The sequence below is a fragment of the Leptidea sinapis genome, chromosome 41 (assembly GCF_905404315.1).
Source record: "Leptidea sinapis chromosome 41, ilLepSina1.1, whole genome shotgun sequence".
In the NCBI taxonomy this organism is placed as follows: domain Eukaryota; kingdom Metazoa; phylum Arthropoda; class Insecta; order Lepidoptera; family Pieridae; genus Leptidea; species Leptidea sinapis.
In genome coordinates, this window is record NC_066305.1 from 528,973 (window position 1) to 548,335 (window position 19,363).

Genomic DNA, 19,363 nt, shown 5'->3' on the forward strand with positions numbered 1-19,363 from the left:
ATGGTAATATACCATTGGTGCCAACTCTCTAAAGTCTATCACTGAGGTTATTGATTCAATAATGGTGTAGTTTCCTGAGTAACATCTGTTGCTGGGCGCAATCAAAATAGTTTCTTTTAGATTTTAGCTATTGAAGAAAAGTAATTATTTAGCAAAATGGTTAAAGACATCAAGGTACTTACACAATTTTGTTTATTTAAATGGGCACTTACCTGAAACACGACATCCCATCCTTTTTAAGTTTGATTTTTGCCGTATTTGGAAAGTTTTTCACAGAACACTTTGTCATTGCGTGGCGTTGTAATTAAAGCGCGGTCGAAATACAACTGAACGAAATCTCTGATTGGCGCCTGGTTTTGCTTCAGACAAATGTTGAATGTGATTGTGTCTCGTTGTTTAATGTACCTGCTTACGTTAGTGAAAATCATTGTATTATTTAAAATTATACCTAGGTACTCGATAAATGAACGCTAAATCAACAATTGAAAAACATTATGAGTTCAATAGGTAAATGAAAAAAAGCGCCGTAGCCACCGTTTACCAGTGGGAGGCTCCTTTGCACCGGATGCCGGCTAGATTATGGGTACCACAACGGCGCCTATTTCTGCCATGAAGCATTACTGTGTTTCGGTCTGAAGGGCGCCGTAGCTAGTGAAATTACTGGGCAAATGAGAGTTAACATCGTGACGAGCGCAGTTGTAGTGCCGCTCAGAATTTTTGGGCTTTTCAAGAATCCTGAGCGGCATTGCATTGTAATGGGCAGGGCGTATCAATTACCATCTGCTGAACGTCCTGATCATTTCGTCCCTTATTTAAAAAAAAGCTTGTGAGATTATTGGGCTAATGAGACCTAAAATCTCATGTCTCATTGTGGCAAGCGCAAAAAGAATCCTAGTAATTAATAAGGCAGGACATTTACTTACCATCATCTAAATGACTTTCTGGTCTCGTTACCTAATTTCCTTGTTGCCCGAATTTCTTTTTGGTATAAGTATTAGTGGTGTAAATGAACATACAAAGTAACTAACTAGAAAAAACCACAAAACAAACGAAAAATAGGAAGACCAAGAGAAGGATGGACAGATGAAATAATTAAAATTGCTGGTAAAGATTCGATGACCAGAGCTAATGATAGAGTTATATGGCGAAATAGAGACTTTACTCATAGAGAGGTCCTTAATATAAATACAAATACTTAAATACAATAAACAAAATATGTACTAAAAATTACTAATTAAAAAATATAAATTATTTTATGACAAAAATGTAAAATTAAATTTGATTTTTTTATATTCATTAAATTTGATTTGTAAAAATAATTGCCATATAGAAAACGTTGCATGCAATACAAATAATAAAATTTTAAATCATACATATATGTAGAAAGTTTGAAAATTTAAATAAACAATAATTATAAATACCTACTATATACTGTTAAAAGGAACTGTTGTGTACATACAATTAAAATAATATTTGTCTGATAATTAAGTTCGATTTGAAAATATACAGAAAATACATGATATAGTTAATAATTAATACAATAATAATGTAATCATTAATAAGTCGAGTTAGTTGTAATCTGAATGTATTTATTAAGGAATAAATGAGGCTATCTATTTATTAATTTTATTGTCATCATGTAGGTACACCACTATTACTGTGTAAGAATCTCTGTTATTACGGTCTGCGTAAAACACATAACTCCTGCCGAGCTATGAGCATTTTGCATTGTACCTAAGCGAAATGTTTCAGAGAAGTTTTGTTGGTTATGGTTGGTTTGCCGTTTTAGTAAAATTCCATACATTGTCGAGAGGGTGATGTCCTCAGGAATGACATGGACCCAAATACTTACTAAAATATTTACGTTATGATTTTACATACAGTATGTAGATCCTTTTTTGGCAACCACAAAATGAATAAAAGAAATACTCTTAATAATATAAAACAAAATAAAAGTGATAAAGATAACGTAGAGATAACGACTATCCATCTTTAATATATTTCCAATATCATAACTAAATTATTATATTATATAAATAATGTATTAAATATTTATAATTGTTGCACTAAATGCGAAAACGCCTGATCAGAGATTTGGGTAAAACTTATAGTATAGTACATAACGTTACAAGTGCGCAAATTAGGTCGTTCCCGCACGATCGAAGCGAGTGCAGGATGACCTACGTGCGCACGAGTATCGTATACTATTTTTCCTATTAAGTTGCGCAAACTTTGACCACTATAATTATTTTCAAACATTCCCGCAAACTCACCACATTCCCGCACGCTCAGCAACATTCCCGCACGCTCTTGTCAACGTGTGGGAAAGTGGTACTTTGCGAACTCAAATGCATGCGCAAAATCGAACTTTGCGATCGATTATAGGAAAAAAACTATTCCTGTGTTATTAATAAACAGGAAGTAAAGTCCAAATATATTTTTTTTCGTTATCTTACTTTCGTCACTACAGAATTACATGACAGGGAGAAGTAATTTTAAACTTGGAGTAACTTTTCATTGCGTTTATTAATAAGAGTACAATATGTATATTATACCTAGATTACATAAGAACACTATACCTATCTAAGGTATTTTTTCGAATAGTTTAATCGTAGATAAGCCATACCTTCGCTAATTCGCAGCGTTTTTTTCGATAGCTAAAATGCTTAATCATGCAAGAACTACTTCCTTTGTTTTCATTCAACAGTCTTTATGTTTTATATACCAACGTTATCCAAATGATCAATATAATGCGATAAAACAATACAAGATTGATTACATCCGTCAATTGATAAAACCGAATGTGAGTGTCATTGTGTGTTTTCAATTGGCAACAGGCTATCGCGTTTGAGTCGAACTAAGAAAGTGATATTGTTATTTATGAGTCCCATGCAAGTTAAGAATAAAGATAGTTTTTGTGCTTTACAGCAAGAAGATGAGAAGAAGAAGAAAAAACAACCACCAGTTGATAACCGTCCTTCAGTGCCGGCACCCAGTGAAGCACTGCTTAACAGTAAGTCCCTAATTATTATATCACTGACCTCTACTATATATTCAAATTCAAATATTTTTATTCAAAATAGAATGTGACATCACTTATTGAAAGTCAAAAAACTACCCATTCCAAAATGAATGCCTCAGACCTGAGAAGAATGGGCGCTACAAACTCAACGGGCTTTTTTTTCATTGAATAAATATGTTTACAAAGTAATATTGTACAATTAAACTTATTATTTTATAACCTGAGGGCGGTCACTCCATTCCCAATCTGTGGTATCATCAAGAAAGTCATTTATGTTATAGTAACCTTTACCACACAAACGTTTTTTAACAATTCTTTTGAATAACGTTATACTTTTGTTTTGGACATTTTCTGTGATCTTGTTGTAAAAGCATATACAACGCCCCACAAAAGACTTACTAACTCGACTTAGCCGAGTAGTAGGCATCATAAGTTTATGTCTGTTCCTGGTGTTAACATTATGGTTATGACAGTTTCTGGCAAATTCACTTATGTGCCTATGAACATACATTACATTATCAAGAATCAAATACCACTAGACTGCCGGATGTATGTACCTATGTATGTAATATATTTATTCATAAAAAGTTACAATTTCATTTAAACCATGCCCCGCAAAACTGCTTACGCACTTTGACTGCAGGTATCTCGCTTCATATAAACATAGCTTATAAATTATTAAATTAGGTTATATTAATACAATTAATTTACGTAAATGGTTACAACGTATTTAACAAGTGTTTTTAAAGTGAAACTTTTATTACATCGTCTCAAACTTTTTCGTCTGTGTGTTGCATGTCGCGTGACGGTCGGGCGGTGCCTATAGTTCGCAGCAGCTGACCGTGTAGTGTATAGACTATTACTCATTTGTGCCAGTGCTCCACGCTATTTTGTTTGTTTTTGTGAGTGTTTAATGTAAATATGATTCCAAAAAAATTTAGTTAAATGTCTATGATGTGAAAAAAAGTTTCACTTTTACCGTGTTTTCATAAGACCACAAAATCCTTTTTTTTTAACTTTTAAATGTAGCAAGTGTAGGCTCACGTCTTATGTCCTCGGGTAAACTATTGTGTAAGTATGGAACTCGTTTTTTAACGTTCTGTCTCCATAGTAATTTTGTACCATGGGTATTTCAAATTTACCTTTGGACAAGGGCCTTGTGCCAGTGTTATGTTGCACCAAATTAGTGAAACGATCCTGTTTACTATGATTGTTTACAAGTAGAAGATATTTATGTTTCAGGCTAGCCGGTAAAATTTTACAAATTTTATATAGTTTAGTGTAATCTCCTTTACATTGATTGATGTCAAAAGGCTTTTGTGCCTGTATGATATTCGTCATTTTGTCGCTGTTGGCCATGTAGCGAGAGTCTACAATACTAAAACTAGTGATGACAACCTCAGCAAACTTCGATAGATGGTGGGAAACTATTCACAAAAAAAAATTGTGTAGGTACTTTATTACGTTGATTCTTGAAGTATAAATAACACGGAAAACGAACGAAATTAATTCAAAATGCAAAAATACTTCAACGTATTGTACGTTCCTTTGCAGCCATTTGTATTATACTTCAAAATTAGTTCTCTGGACGCTCGCGAGTGGCGCTCCAAATAGGCACAAAAAATTTGCTGTCAAACATATGGAACAGCCTGTCCATTGGTATTTATACAGTTCAGTGTATTATATACAAGTGCTGACCCGGCAAATTGTTTTACCATTTCAATTAAGTACCCCGCGCCCGCTGATTGGATGACTTGTCATATATTATAATAAAATGTCCTTAGAGCATCTTGTTGTTAAATAATGCATGACAACAGATTAGGTTTATTACTTTAGTGTGCATGACAGCTACGTCCTTCACTCGCGATAAGTCAGTCACTTTGTTTATATGCGAGTGTTTGCTGAAAATATAGATTACGTAATTGCATCTTTTTTCGACGTTTTTACAGTTGTCTCAGACTATCTAGACGTATAAATCATCTACGAAAATGTCATTAACTGAACTGTTAGTATTGCAAATATATCGGTAGGTATTTCTTAGTACAAAAAATATAGGTTCCCGCTAAGTAATCACCAACAAACATAATATACTACTGAAACCTACTCCGCTGCGTCGTATGGTATTATTCCGAACGGTACCGTAGTAAAACCGAAGGAAAAAAACGGAACTCCGTTTATTCGTATACATTTAAACTCTAAAACAAGCGGCCCTTCCGCCACCTGACACATTTAATCCCATTTGGATCATAATTTGATGGGCACAAATTACAGAAATAGCTTAAACAAGCGTGACAATTGACATAAGCCGTGACACAATGTCAATGAAACATTGTTTAATACCAAATGTCAAGCATATAATGTGGCCAGCGTACCAAATTAATTACTATTGTTTCGTAACAAAATGGTAGTAGTAGGATTTTGTAAATGTTAAAAATAAAATAGTAGATAATTTTCTCTTCCTGGACTATTTATAAATTGTATATTAATAAAATAGCTTGTATTTAACCAGTGTTATGTTAACTATGAAGTTCAATGGCGGATTTAGAGGTGTGGAGACCTCGGGGCAGCCAAGTAGTGGAGCCGCCTGGACTCAAATAATTTTCCAAATAAAATGAACAATTTTTTTCAGTCGAGTTTTCCAATAAATAATTTTTGTGAAACCAAGTATAGATTCTTCGGTTTAAAGAACTTTAATTTCTCATTAAGACTGTCGTCACTTACATGAGAACATAAAATCAGTGAGTGAGAGGCGAATTTGCTCATTGCTGCTTTCCGGTTTTTTAAGGCGGTGGTCCAAGTTACAAGATATAGTTTATTGTTATTATGATAAGATGTTTTTATTCATTGCTTTGTAAATGATATAGCAGCCTTTTTTTGAAGATGTTGAGCGAAGTCGCTTCTCTTACAGTTTTCGGAAGCATATTGTATAGCTGTGCTCCTGCAAATGTTATATTATTTTTACCATAGTTGGTTCTAATACTAGGTAATACAAGGTGTCTGGCGTGACGTAAAACATATTTGTTGGTATTGTGTTTTGTTGTGAATGTTGTATTTGAGTGAAGGAGTCTATGAGTTATCTTATATATAAGTATGCATGTGTAGTAGTTGTAAAGTTGAGTAATGTTCAATAGTTTCGTTTCTTTGTAAATAGTTTCTGTAGGAGTTAAGTAGTCATAATTATGTAAAATTTTTATTATTCGGTTTTGTAGCGTTTCGATTGGTTTTATATTAGTCTTACCTGCATTACCCCATATTTCAATGAGGTAGAGTAAGTGTGGCTTAACTAGGGCATTATATATCAATAGTCGAGCTTGTTTTGGAATACACCGAACTATTTTGTGTAGAGAGCCTACTAGAGATGAAAGTTTGTTTTTTATATTTATTAGGTGTGATTTCCATGTTAAGTGTTTATTGAGTGTCAATCCAAGGTATTTTTCTTCAAAAGTCTTTTGCAATACTTCTTCGTTGATGGTAAGATTAGGAATGTTAGGTAGTTTTTTATTTTTAGCACTAAATATCATATATGATGTTTTGGAGGCATTGATAGTTAAAAGGTTACATTGAAACCACTTTTGCAGTATATTTAAATCATCTTGTGCATTTCCCATTAGTTCTTCTAAGTTTTTGCCGAAGTAAAATAGACATGTATCGTCTGCATAAAGGGTAAGTTGAACCTGCAAACCTGCTTGATGTATGTTATTTACGTACACCAGGAATAATAAAGGTGCTAGAAGGGATCCCTGAGGAACCCCGCATGTCAGCAGCTTGGATTTGCTTTGATGAGCTCCAATTTTTACAATCTGGTACCGACTTTTTAAGTATGACTCTAGGATTTTGTGTGCGGTTTCTATTATACCGATGTGTTACAGTTTTTCTAGGAGCAGGGTGTGACTGACGGTGTCAAAAGCCTTTTTGAGATCAATAAAGACTCCTATTGCCACTTCCCTCTGATCTATTTTGGTTTTTATTGTGGTTACTAGATCAATGGTGGCACCAACTGTATTTGATTTTGGCCGGAAACCGTACTGTTTATCATATATAAAGTTTATCTCAGTTAGGTATTTCTCTAATCTGTTATATATGATTTTTTCAAAAATTTTTGAGAATGTCGGTAGAACTGAAACTGGTCGGTAGTTCCCAGGGTTAGATTTATTGCCTGCTTTGTACAGTGGGGTAATTCTAGCAACTTTTAGACTGTCCGGAAAGATACCTTCAGCCAAAAGTTGATTTAGACATTTTGTTAATTTATTTATTATAAGATTTTTGATACATTTTATGGCTTTGGTACTTATACCATCCAGTCCTGTACTCGTGTTGGGATCTAAGTTGTCTATAATTTTGGAAACCTCATTTGTAGTACACGGAGTAAATTGAGACAAATTATGATGTTTGGTGTTGTGGTTAACTATGGGTAGTGTGTATGTGTTACTATTATGAAACTGTTTGGGTATTTTGTTGGCCAAATTTGTCCCTATATTTGCAAAGAAATTGTTAAAAATTTCGCATACCTCTATTGGGTCCGTAGTAACAGTGCCGTTTTCAGAGGTTAGGTTTGGAGGAGCACAACTATTAACAGTTTTGTTATTAGAAAGGGTATTGATTAATTTCCACATTTTTTTCGGGTTATTTGTGAATTTTGAGAATTCTCCGTAGTAATATTTTTCTTTTGTCTTCCTTATTAATTGTGCTAGGTTGTCTCTTTTTGTTTTAAAATCTTTTTCTAGTTGACTATAGTTAGGGTGTTGTTTTAGTCTACACCATAATTGATTTCTTTCATTAATTCCTGCTAATATCTGTCTGTTGATCCATTCATTTTGTAGCTGATTAAGTGTTTTGTATTTGTATATTTTATTTTCGGAGATCATCTTTTTAATGTACTCATCAAATAGTGAGTAATCAGGAGTATTGACTTCTTATATTATTTAACAAACAATATGTAAAGTCAAGTCACTGACATAGCCCAGATGATTGCGAAACTGAAGTGCCAGTGGGCAGGGCACATAGCTCGATGGTTTAACGTATTTAATTTTTAAAATGATATTTTTAGGGTGCTATGACGTAAAAATATCAGCTGTTGTCTTTATAAGTTCTTTTAATAACAGAAATATTAATAATAACAATATTAGAATATACTGCAGAAACTAAGGTACATAAGCAACTAAACATTTTTTTATCAAAATGAAGTTTCTAAAGAAAATAATCGTATTGTGAAAAAATAGGATAATTTAATACAAAGTATGGCCTCCTCTGCTATTCAGATCTTGTTGGCAACGATTATTCATTGAATTAATGACACTGTTTATGTCATCTTAAACTTGTGTCTGAAATCGAGACTATGCTTTGCAAAGTCTCGGAATGGGGCCGACATAATTTAGTCCAATTCAACCCCAAGAAGACACAAGTTTGTGCGTTCACCACTAAAAAGTCTCCCTTTGTCGTATCCCCTCGATTCGAGATCACTCCTCTAACTGCCACAGCCTGTATTGGCATACTTGGCGTCGATATATCGAGCGACGTTCAGTTCCGTGGTCACTTGGAAGAGAAGGCCAAAGTGGCCTCTAAAAAGCTTGGTGTACTCAGTAAGGAGAGACAGTACTTCACTAAAAGCCACCGCCTGCAACTTTATAAGGCGCAAATTCGGCCTCACATGGAGTACTGTTCTCACCTCTGGGCGGGTGCTCCCCAGTACCAGCTTCTTCCATTTGACCGCATACAACAAAGAGCGGCTCGAATTATCGACGATCAAGTCATCTCCGATCGGCTTGATTCTCTAGCATTGCGTAGAGATGTGGGTTCTCTCTGCATCTTCTACCGCATTTATCACCGGGAGTGCTCAGAGGAGCTGTTCGGGTTGATTCCAGCGGCTGAATTCCACCATCGGGCATTACGTGCAAAGTACCATCCGCATCACGTAGACGTCTGGCATTCCACAACCGCGCGTTCTCTTCGAAATTTCTTGCCTCGCACAGCCACTTTGTGGAATCAACTACCGGCAGCGGTCTTCCCGAACAGATACGACCTTCAAGAAAAAAGCATACTCCCACCTTAAAGGCCGGCAACGCATTTCTTGACACACCTGTTGTTGCGGATGTCCATGGGCGGTTGCCTCACCTCTCCCCATCCCGTGAGCCTCTTGCCCGTTTGCCCCCTCTGATATAAAAAAAAAAAATCTTGCGGTATTCGCTCCCAATGGAATTGTAGCAAATCCTTCAGCTGTTGGGTTGTTGTCACTCCGTCCAAGTCCTTCAAAACACGTCTCTGGGGCATGTCCCATGCGTGCACGATGGGGTTGAGGTCTGGTGATTGTGCAGGCCAGGGACCCGGACGTTCTCCGTTGCTAAGTATTGACTGGTTCACCGAGCTGTATGTGAACGCGTATTGTCATGTATTGACGTAAAATTGGATCTAAAGGTTTATGCAAATGGATGGACTTAAGGTCTGCGAATATCCTCAACGTAATTTTCAGCGTTCATGCAAATGGATGGACTTAAGGTCTGCGAATATCCTCAACGTAATTTTCAGCGTTCATGTTTCCATTTCCAAAAACGAGCTCTTCCTGAATGCACCTGAGCCTTTCAGTATTTCCGGGCCGACGGTACACTCGCACCCTTCTTGTATCAGGCCTTAACCCGAATCTCGACTCATCGGAAAACATAATTTTATGCCATTGTTCCTGGGTCCATGTTCTGCGTTCTCTACACCATTCATTTCGACGAGCGCGATTCCCGTGACGTATCGGCGGGCACCTAATTGGGCGTCGAGCTGGTAGGCCGTACTCATGCAGCCGATTTCGCACAGTTTGGGGTCTTACATCAGCACCACTTGAATTTTGTAGCCTCAAACTTATTTCTCTCGAAAGGTTAACATCGGCTGGCGTCTTGCAGTCAGTTGTATGTACCGGTCCAGCCGAGTGGTTGTACTCCTTTTACGGCCTGAATGCTGTTCAGCGGGTTCCCTTGTATTATTGTAGCACTGCCAAAGACGACAAATAACACTTTTATGAATGACAAAACGCCGAGATACCCGAGAATGATTACTTCCCGCTTGCAACATCCCTACAGCTCTTTGCATTTCATTTGCCGTCAAATGACGTCGCTCCATGACGTAAAGAATATCTAACAATGCAATTTTGTCGCTAACATTATTTAAATGGTTGGTAAAATTATAAAATCAAGACTAAACGTAGCAATTAAAACGCACTAAAATTCAAACAAATTCCCTTTCATTTAATTTTATGAAAAAAAAACAAAACACAACCGATATTTTGATTCATACTTTGAGTGAATAATAAAAAGACTTAGAAATTAATTAATATTTTTGGTAAATTTGTAATATCATGCATGTTGCTTAGACTTTTTTGCTGTGTTTTATTTATCTGAAATTAAATTTTAGCGTTAACGGATGGAACCGAGCTTTTAATTCCGTTCAATGCTGTTCCGTTTCCGTTCAAATGGAGAGATGTCTATTTTTTATAATTTTCATTTTTGAAAATGAGCGCTACTCCCTCGAGATAGGGAGTAAATTGTAATTGCTTATCAGGGCCTTTTGGTATTTTACTGATTACCTGATTGGAGTGAACAATAATTAATATTTAAGGTCTATGATTTCTGTTAATATTAATATTAATATAATCATGTTTTTACAAAGTATGTAGATCATGGTAAAACGCGAAAAAAATATTAAAGGAAAAGTTGTTTACTAGTCAGAATTTGAATTCTTTTTCCCGAAGTAACTATTGTGGGGGCCCTCTTTAGGTATGATACCCCGGGGATGTAGCCCCGGTTACCCTCCCCTAAATCCGGCCCAGACAATGTTCAATAAATTTGTTGTAGTTATAGTAACGTAAGTCTCATATTAGTAGTCACCTGAGAGTTGAACAAAGCATACAAGATTTTATGACGATACGTCATTCGAACGGTTAGCTCAGATGGGAGAACACTGGCACGGAACGCCAGAGGTCGTGGGTTCGAGTCCGGCATCGTTCATAAAATTTTGTTTTTCAAATTTTATTAGTGTGTCATAGTAAAGTTATACTTGTAATCGTATACTGGTATGGGTAGGCAGATACTAACTGGTCTCCTAGATGTCACCAGTAGTTTTCTAGCAATAGTATTTAAGTAGTGCGGATGACTTGTTTTGGATTTTGTTTTGCAGGCGACTGCATATGTAATTTAAAGTTAAATCTCGAAACAAATGATCTCGAAGGCGTGACTCAAATCGTAATAGTAATCTTGATATAATATAATACTTCGGTAGTGATGTAAATGTAGTACCAAGATCAATTCATCTAATTTGTCGATTATTTTGATAAAAGATCTACGTCTATCCATTATCTGTGTCTCTCTGTTTTGCTTTTCTATATCAAACAGTGCTTTTAAAACCTTTTCCTTTTTTTTGTACAAGTCCGGAAAACAATAATATAATTATTTATATTATATTTTAATAGCCAGTGGGAGGCTCCTTTGCACAGGATGCCGGCTAGATTTTGGGTACTACAACGGCGCTATTTCTGCCGTGAAGGAGTAATGTGTAAGCGTTACTGTGTTTCGGTCTGAAGGGCGCCGTAGCTAGTGAAATTACTGGACAAATGAGACTTAACATCTTATGTATCAAGGTGACGAGCGCAATTGTAGTGCCGCTCAGAATTTTTGAGTCTTTCAAGAATCCTGAGCGGAACTACGTTGTAATGGGCAGGGCGTATCAATTACCATCAGCTGAACGTCCTGCTCGTCTCGTCCCTTATTATCATAAAAAAAAATACGATTGGTATGGGTTTTCTAGGAGGAAATAATCGAGAATTATTCCTCGATTTCAGTTTTTGTAAGAACTGCAGTTGTCCTTGCAGTTTTAAAAGTACTTAGACGCGCTGTTAATATTTTCTAATTGAAAACTATTCGAATATGGCCAGTGCCGATGAGATCGTATTATTCGAATAATGTCACACCCTTCTTTAATCAATTCTGAAATGTAGGTACACAATAGACACCAGAGATGACCATCGCTTTCGTTAATGTCTATTGTCCATTAACTATCGACCAATGCGAGCAAAGTTCATGGTCAGCTGTAACCACGTCACTTTACATCAACTCTCTGTACCATGTATAAATAGAGGTGAGCAATGATATTATGCTTACACTAAAAAGCGGCCATATGCGAGTCGGACTCGCCCATGAAGGGTTCCGTGTTTTTTTAAAATAAGTTATTATTAATACGATTTATGACGTATTAAAAAAACTACTTATTAGATCTCGTTCAAACCAATTTTACGGTGGAAGTTTGCATGGTAATTAATGTACATCATATGATTTGTACTTTTTATAAGTAAGGGATTGTCATGGATGTTCTTTGGGATTAACTCATGCTTGGATGGTGCTTCTAACCATACCAGTAATCTTAACAGTTAGCACAATACTACTAATAGAACACAATACTACTAACTACAAAAGAAAAAAGCAGACCACTCTCTACAATAAAATCACAGACTGTGAGTCATTCCAATACATAGTAACTCAAGAATTACAACTCTAAATTACCCTTAAGACTGAGACTGACATAGACTAGGCTTCGAAGATCGTTATGACTACAATCCAGGCTGCATGCTGGAGGTGCACTCCTGAGAGGGAACACAAAAACCCTAGATATAAACTGAATCCGAGACCGAAACTTTTTCGGAAATCAAAATATCTATTGTTAACTGAAATATAACTTGCTGCTAGCGACCGATCGACTTTATTTAATCTGAATCTGCGTATATAAACCGTCTTGAAAACAATTTCCAACGCCATCGACTCACTGACACCGAAGGAACAAACAGTAGAGGTGCAGTGCCGCAGCGTCGCTGTGTAGTTCAAGAAACTTACACAGTGATCTAAATGGGCATTCATTAATGTGCCGTTTGTCTTGACGACAAATGGATCGTATCCAAATATAAATAAACGTAATATTTTTACCACATTCATGGGCGCCATGTAATGTCAACTTCTCTCCGTTTGGATTGGTCATGCGTATTGTTTCGACAATTCGATCCGACTCTGAATTCACTGCAGGTTGTCTATATTTAAAGTCGAAGAAACTAGCTGATAATAGATAGTGTTACGTAGCAATATCATACAAATTTATTGAGTTGACTGACTGTGGAGCCGTCTAAATAAGAATGAATGAAAATACTTATTTTAAATTCATGCATTTAGCCTTGATCAATTGTTACTTGAAGTTTGCCCTCATACATCTGGAACTTTCGTTTAAAAAACTTGCAATATTTCGTGTTGTTGTGTGTATCTTTTTTGTTTATTATCTCTCTCCAGTTGATTTCTGTGTTAAATTGTTTCTCGGCCATTTTTGGACCGATTTAAAAAAATTTTGAACTCATAGAAAGCTTTCGAAATTTTCTAGGTTATTGTCGAGACACAATTTTGAATTTCGACTTGATTCAATTGTTATAATATAAAACAAACATGATTTACAAATTAATCTAAATTAGCACGCGCTATTTATATTTATTTAAAAATTGAGCCGATTGATCAAATCTTGTTTGATTAATTTTGTTTTGTTCTTGTACACAGACTTAGTTTACCCCGCTTCGCTCAAATATACGTCGCAGCGAAGTGGTACGACGAGCGACTGCGGCATCCTAATTTGTTACCTTTCACTCCATACTCTATTCTATTCTCAGCTTGACAATCATGACTAGACATTGACAATAGCCGTCACAAGTGGACACAGCTCTAATCCTTTACATAAACCGGGCGGAGCTCTGATACCCAGGCACTGTTAGCTATTTACTGGACCATAATAAGATCAAATGGACAGAGAGGCATGGAACAAGCGGAGGAGGCCTATACCCAAGAAGGGGTTCCAATCAATAACGATGAAGACAGTACATAACAACAGTCATTAATACAAATTATATATATATTTATTTTTCTTATCTATGTAAATAATGCTAACAATAAGTAATATTTATTATAATAGATGTAATCATAGATATAACTGTAATATAACTGTAAGAATGTAATTTAATGGTGGATTGGAAATAAATAGGTTTTATTATTAATAAGATCAAAAGAGAAATCAAACAAACAAATTAATATGCGATAAAGTACAAAGCAATGCAAAAATACACTAAATGGATCTTTGAGCGATAAAACGGTTTGTGGGATATAAAAAATTACAGGAAATAAATCAAGTCGCCAAAAATTTGGGCCAGCGTTTATGTGTCTTGCATTCCGTATTATATTAGCTATAGGTAGGTCTTGTAATTATTTTTAGGAGCTATGAAAACCGTACGAAAATAATAGTTATATTTACAAGAAACAGAATATTGATGTTTTCTGTTGGAAAGTTACCAAAACGGTGAAATTATTGTCCGGTCATGAGATGCTTCAAACATTTGTCATAGACCTTAATAGCTAATGAAATTGTATAGATAACTCGTGTTTGAGATGAAGAAGAAGAGTATCTATTATATTATAATATGCCTTATCTAAATGGTAAGATGCTATTAAAATTAGCTGGCCCACAATAGCAAAAAATAGCCCAAGACCGAGAGACATAGAATTTTTTTTTACCTGATAGGAGTTCCAATACAATAATAAAACCTAACTACAACAAATCTAAATGTTTTCACTTGTTACATTAATAATTTAAATTGTCGAAATAAAAGCCTTTTTATTTTATTTATTTATCAAGATGCCTTAAATCTAACTATAGTTCAGTAGCAGAACCCATCGAACGAAACAGAGCAGTCTTAATTCAAGTATAGATCTCAGACACCGCAGTATGGTAGGCGGTATCTTGCTGTAGTCGTTGAGCTTGAGGCAAAGAAAGTACTTGGAGAATTTGCGTTCTGCTCAGCCGTTCGGTTCTGAGAATCTCCTACATGCACAATAGCGGTGAGAATTCGCTTCCTAAAGTTACCAAAACCAACTCCCAAAACTTCCATGGTCAAGACGGGTGACTTGAAAGCCTATTGTCCATTTCGACGACGTGTAAAGATTTTGCTCGGGCGATTTGTCGCTTAAAGTATCCGGAGGCACGGGTATATTTTCTCTTTAGAACTCTTCAGTTTGGATCCTTAGTGTTTAGGTCCGCTTCGTCCGTCGTTTGCAGTTATCCATTACCATACGCATTGATCAGGTGCTCTGTCACCAATCTTTATAAAAAAGATTCGTATAACCCAATACTGCAGCTGTTAATTAACAAAGAGGCCGTGCGAGGCAAGAAGTTTCTCGCAAAACGAGCAATTGTATAATGCCTGACGACATGACGATTTTGATTTTAATTATGTATTATTTTATGGCTAGAGTATTTTAAAAGGCATAAAAGGCATTTATTTTCTCAAAATTGATTCCTTTAGAATTCTTTTTGATGTCATTTCTAATATACTAGATACAACTACCGCTTCGGAAATAAATGGGGCTCTGAGAGTGAAAAAGCGGCGCAAGAAACTCTTCCAGCATTCTTTTTTTGCGCTTTTTTCAATACAAATATACAATATTGTTCTATCGCTACAAAATAATCATAATCTAGTCGCAGGCTGTCCCATCACTTAGATAATCAGCTGTGGGGTAATAGGATTTACGACAGAGCCATTTTTTTATAAAACATTTAAATTTATTTATAGATAGTGCCTGAACAGTGGCTGGGACTTAATTATAAAGTGTATACATTTACCCTTAAGGCATATTATGTACAAGTAATAGTGTCGGACACATCTTGTTGATAATTTCAGAAGGTTATTCAGGAAAAATTATGACTGAACTTTCAAGATAAGAGATAAGGGAGACGAAACGTAGTCTCGGTAATCTTTTGTCAATATTGTCAATGTTATGTGCACGTTATAAGAGAGTAATTTAGATCTCATATTCACGATAACAGCTAAACATTCTTATATCTTACCTAGTCTTTCTATGAGTAGTTAGTGTTAAATTTCAGTTGAATCAATTCATACCCAGATCTTGTCATTAAAGTGCTAATTATGTCTGTTAAAAAAGATAACGATTTCTGTAAGTATTTTAATCGTAGTTTTCACGTTAATCAATCAGCTATTATCAGTAGTTTTAGTGTCAAACCTTAAAAGTTGCAATGGAATTAGTACTCTCTCTAGCAACCTTAAGCCGCAGGATGATTCAAATGCGATTTTTAATGTTGATTAATAAGAATTGTTTTTATTTTTATTATAATCACCTTTATTATTGTGCAATAGTAAAACATACATTCTACATTTCAAACATTTTGATTTATTTTATATTATAGCTTTGATTGGTTTTACATAGATCTTTAATTGAAACGTTACGAAATAATTTAAATATGAATGATGAGCAAAGAAATTGTATTAAAGCCTGAAAAAGAAATAGTAAAGAAAGTAGAAACGAATAATGACTGGCATAAAAAACAATAAATAAGTTGTAATTGTAAAATATAATTCTAAAGTTTTTTTTTATGAGAATAAGGTATTAGACTTGATGGTGAGTAAAACACCATGCCGATTACAATATCGTGGTACTCATTACAAAAGTGTTCGTGAAAATCTCAGTCACCGCTTACACAGTGTTTTGTTTATGAAAATAAGATACGAGACGGGCAGGACATTCAGCTGATGGTAATTGGTATGCCCTGCCCATTACAATGCAGTGCCGCTTAGGAGTATTGAAAATTGCGCTCGTCACCTTGAGACATAAGTTGTCAAGTCTTATTTGCCCAGTAATTGCACTAGCTGCGGCGCTCTTCAGATCGAAATACTGCTTCACGCATCGAAATAATGCTTACACAATACTGCTTCACGGCAGAAATAGGCGCCGTTGTGGTACCCATAATCTAGTCGACATATGGTGCAAAGTGCCTCCTAACTAGGAGTAAACGATACTTTTCCTCAATAAGTCACTTTGTCTTCAGATTTACGAACTGCATTCGGACTCCTGGACCGTGACAGCGATGGTCACGTGACGCCGGCAGAACTGCAATTCATGCTGCGGAACCTGGGTATTGAAGTCAGCGACGAACTGATTGCGGAGCTCATCAAAGACGCAAGTAAAAATGGTAAGTTTGTCACAAAATATCAACTTTTAAGGTCCTTCGAGCGCCTGATCTTTACCGGCTCCCTTTGTGCTGTTACTAAATACTGTTTATGTGAAATGCCCTGACGTCTCGTCAATGACCTAATTTCCTACCAAGGTAGACACTGTGGATCTAACTAGTCGTAGTTGAGCTATGGAATTTGCAATCTAGAGTGTGTTACCGTAATTATTTAGTATCTAGCGTAAGAAAAAAATTTATGAGTGTTCAATAGAGGTTTGGTTATAAAATAACCTATATTTATTTAGGTTCAAAACTAGGTAGGCAAAGTCTAATTGCCTGCCTGCTGCTCACATGCTTTTATTGCGCTGGCCGTTCACTGTTGATGTTCGAGTCCGAACTCCGAGTGGTCCGCAAGCCGCGAGGTCGAAACTAACACAGCTTCCCAACTCCATCCCCTCCTCATTCTCAACTCACGCATTTCTTTCGAACGTGACTTTATTTTTCTTATAGTTGGGTTTTCAATTTGGCAAGAATCAATCGCTGGTAGATGCATACGCACCCGTCTCTTGCATACTACCACTTACTTATCCAAATATTCTGATAACTACCAATAAGGAAATGGAACAGCTTTCTTTGTTGGCACGTATTGTTATCGAGTATCAAGAAGTACGAAATCTATGTTTTAATACTTATAATAAATAGTTTATTTATTCTGAAAGAAGGGACTGCAGTTTTCACGGTAATCTTTCAAACGTCCACGCCTAAAACTTGTGTCATATGGGATTTCTAGGGACCTAGGTATATGTTTATATATACAGGGTGTCCCAAAGTTATGGGACATGAAGGGAAAGTACCTTAAATATCGAAGATAAATCGAAAGAATGACCAAAAACTAATAACTCTTCTTAAGTAACATAGTGTTTTAAAAGAAAGTACTCAATTATGTGGGTATTTTTTTGTAAATTAATTAATTAAATGCTCAAAATGTGATCCCTCTTGTCTTATGCAAATCGCCGATCTTTTAATGAGTCCGCTGCCTGTTGATTTTCTTATTATTTTATGGTGAATACTCGATATGATATGACACAATTCTGTTTGTAACTCGCCCACGTATCGCTTTTTGTATAGCATATCTTTCACGTATCCCCAAAAGAAGAAATCTAATGGTGTAAAGTCCGGGGATCTGGCCGGCCATCTAATTGGTCCATTCGTACCAATCCAAGCAGGAAAACATTCATTTTACGTTGTTCCTTTCTTTAAAATTAAGACCGGCCAACCTATCATATTTTCCATACAAACGCTCGAACGTAATTTTGGAGTTTTAATAGAAATAACTGTATTATCTATATAACAGAGATTTTATTAGCAATAATATTAGCGCATGTTTCATAAAAAAATTACTAATCATGTGTATTTATTATATCCACACATCTGATATGTAGGTTTCTATCTAAGCACAAAATAGTAATTTTAAATAACTAATTCAGTGTAACCCTCCACCAAACCTTTTACCAAAATTTTTGGCCACAATGTATTTATGAATTGTAAAAGTAAAGAAAACATTGCGTTAGAAGTTTTGCGAATGTAATACTGATTCTATATGACAAATATTTATTTCGCAGTAAGGTATACTCAAAAAAAAAAAATTGTTTTCCTGGAAGATGTTTAGTGAAATTTTTACACACTATATTTTTTCGTTCAGTGTTATCGCTTCATTTTGCAACAGGCGGTACGAGTATGCCTTGGTTGAAACAACATGCTTTTCGACCATGTTGGCGTTGACGGTACACAGGACCGGGAATGATCCCCATATTTTTGAGCTTGCTCTTAAACATGTATTTATCTCGTCTCTTTTTCGTATCATATCTTTTTCCATCGGTCTACTGAGAACACATGAAATAAATAATTTGTTCATAAAATTGCTTTCTTTCGTTTTTTTTTTTTCGAAAAAGCAACGATTACTTGGAAATAGTCGCGTGCAACAATAACCAAATATATTGTAATTAATGCAAGTATGGCGACCCCTTCAGCGATTGCGTGATAGTTTTATTTTGTTTTGTACTTAGCTTAATGATGTGTCAAAATAGAAATATTTTCAATTGACTTTTAAATTCAAATAAAGATGACGAAAGGAAAGGATAATGTCTACTAACGGCCGATTTCATTATCTCTTGTTTAAGATTATTCACAATGCGGATATAATGCGATTCGTCTATCGATCCTGAATCTGAATTTTCAAATGAAAAAAATACGTCATTAAATAGAGATGGTTTGAATAAATGAAAAATATATACGAGGACGGTAAATAAACTCAGGTGATCAAAA

At 35.5% G+C, this 19,363-nt stretch overlaps 1 protein-coding gene across 4 annotated transcripts in view; it reads left to right on the forward strand.

The window, feature by feature from the left end:
- Positions 1 to 19,363, forward strand: part of LOC126976511 (calcium-binding protein E63-1) — a 72,634-nt gene that overhangs the window by 22,610 nt on the left and 30,661 nt on the right. For 3 of the 4 annotated variants that reach the window (XM_050824873.1, XM_050824875.1, XM_050824874.1), the window contains exons 3-4: positions 2,929 to 3,013; positions 16,916 to 17,059. In XM_050824873.1, coding sequence (XP_050680830.1) covers positions 2,929 to 3,013; positions 16,916 to 17,059 — 229 coding nt within the window. Of the gene's footprint in view, positions 1 to 2,928; positions 3,014 to 15,893; positions 16,027 to 16,915; positions 17,060 to 19,363 lie in introns of those variants that run through there. The other variant, XM_050824876.1, reaches the window with a different exon arrangement.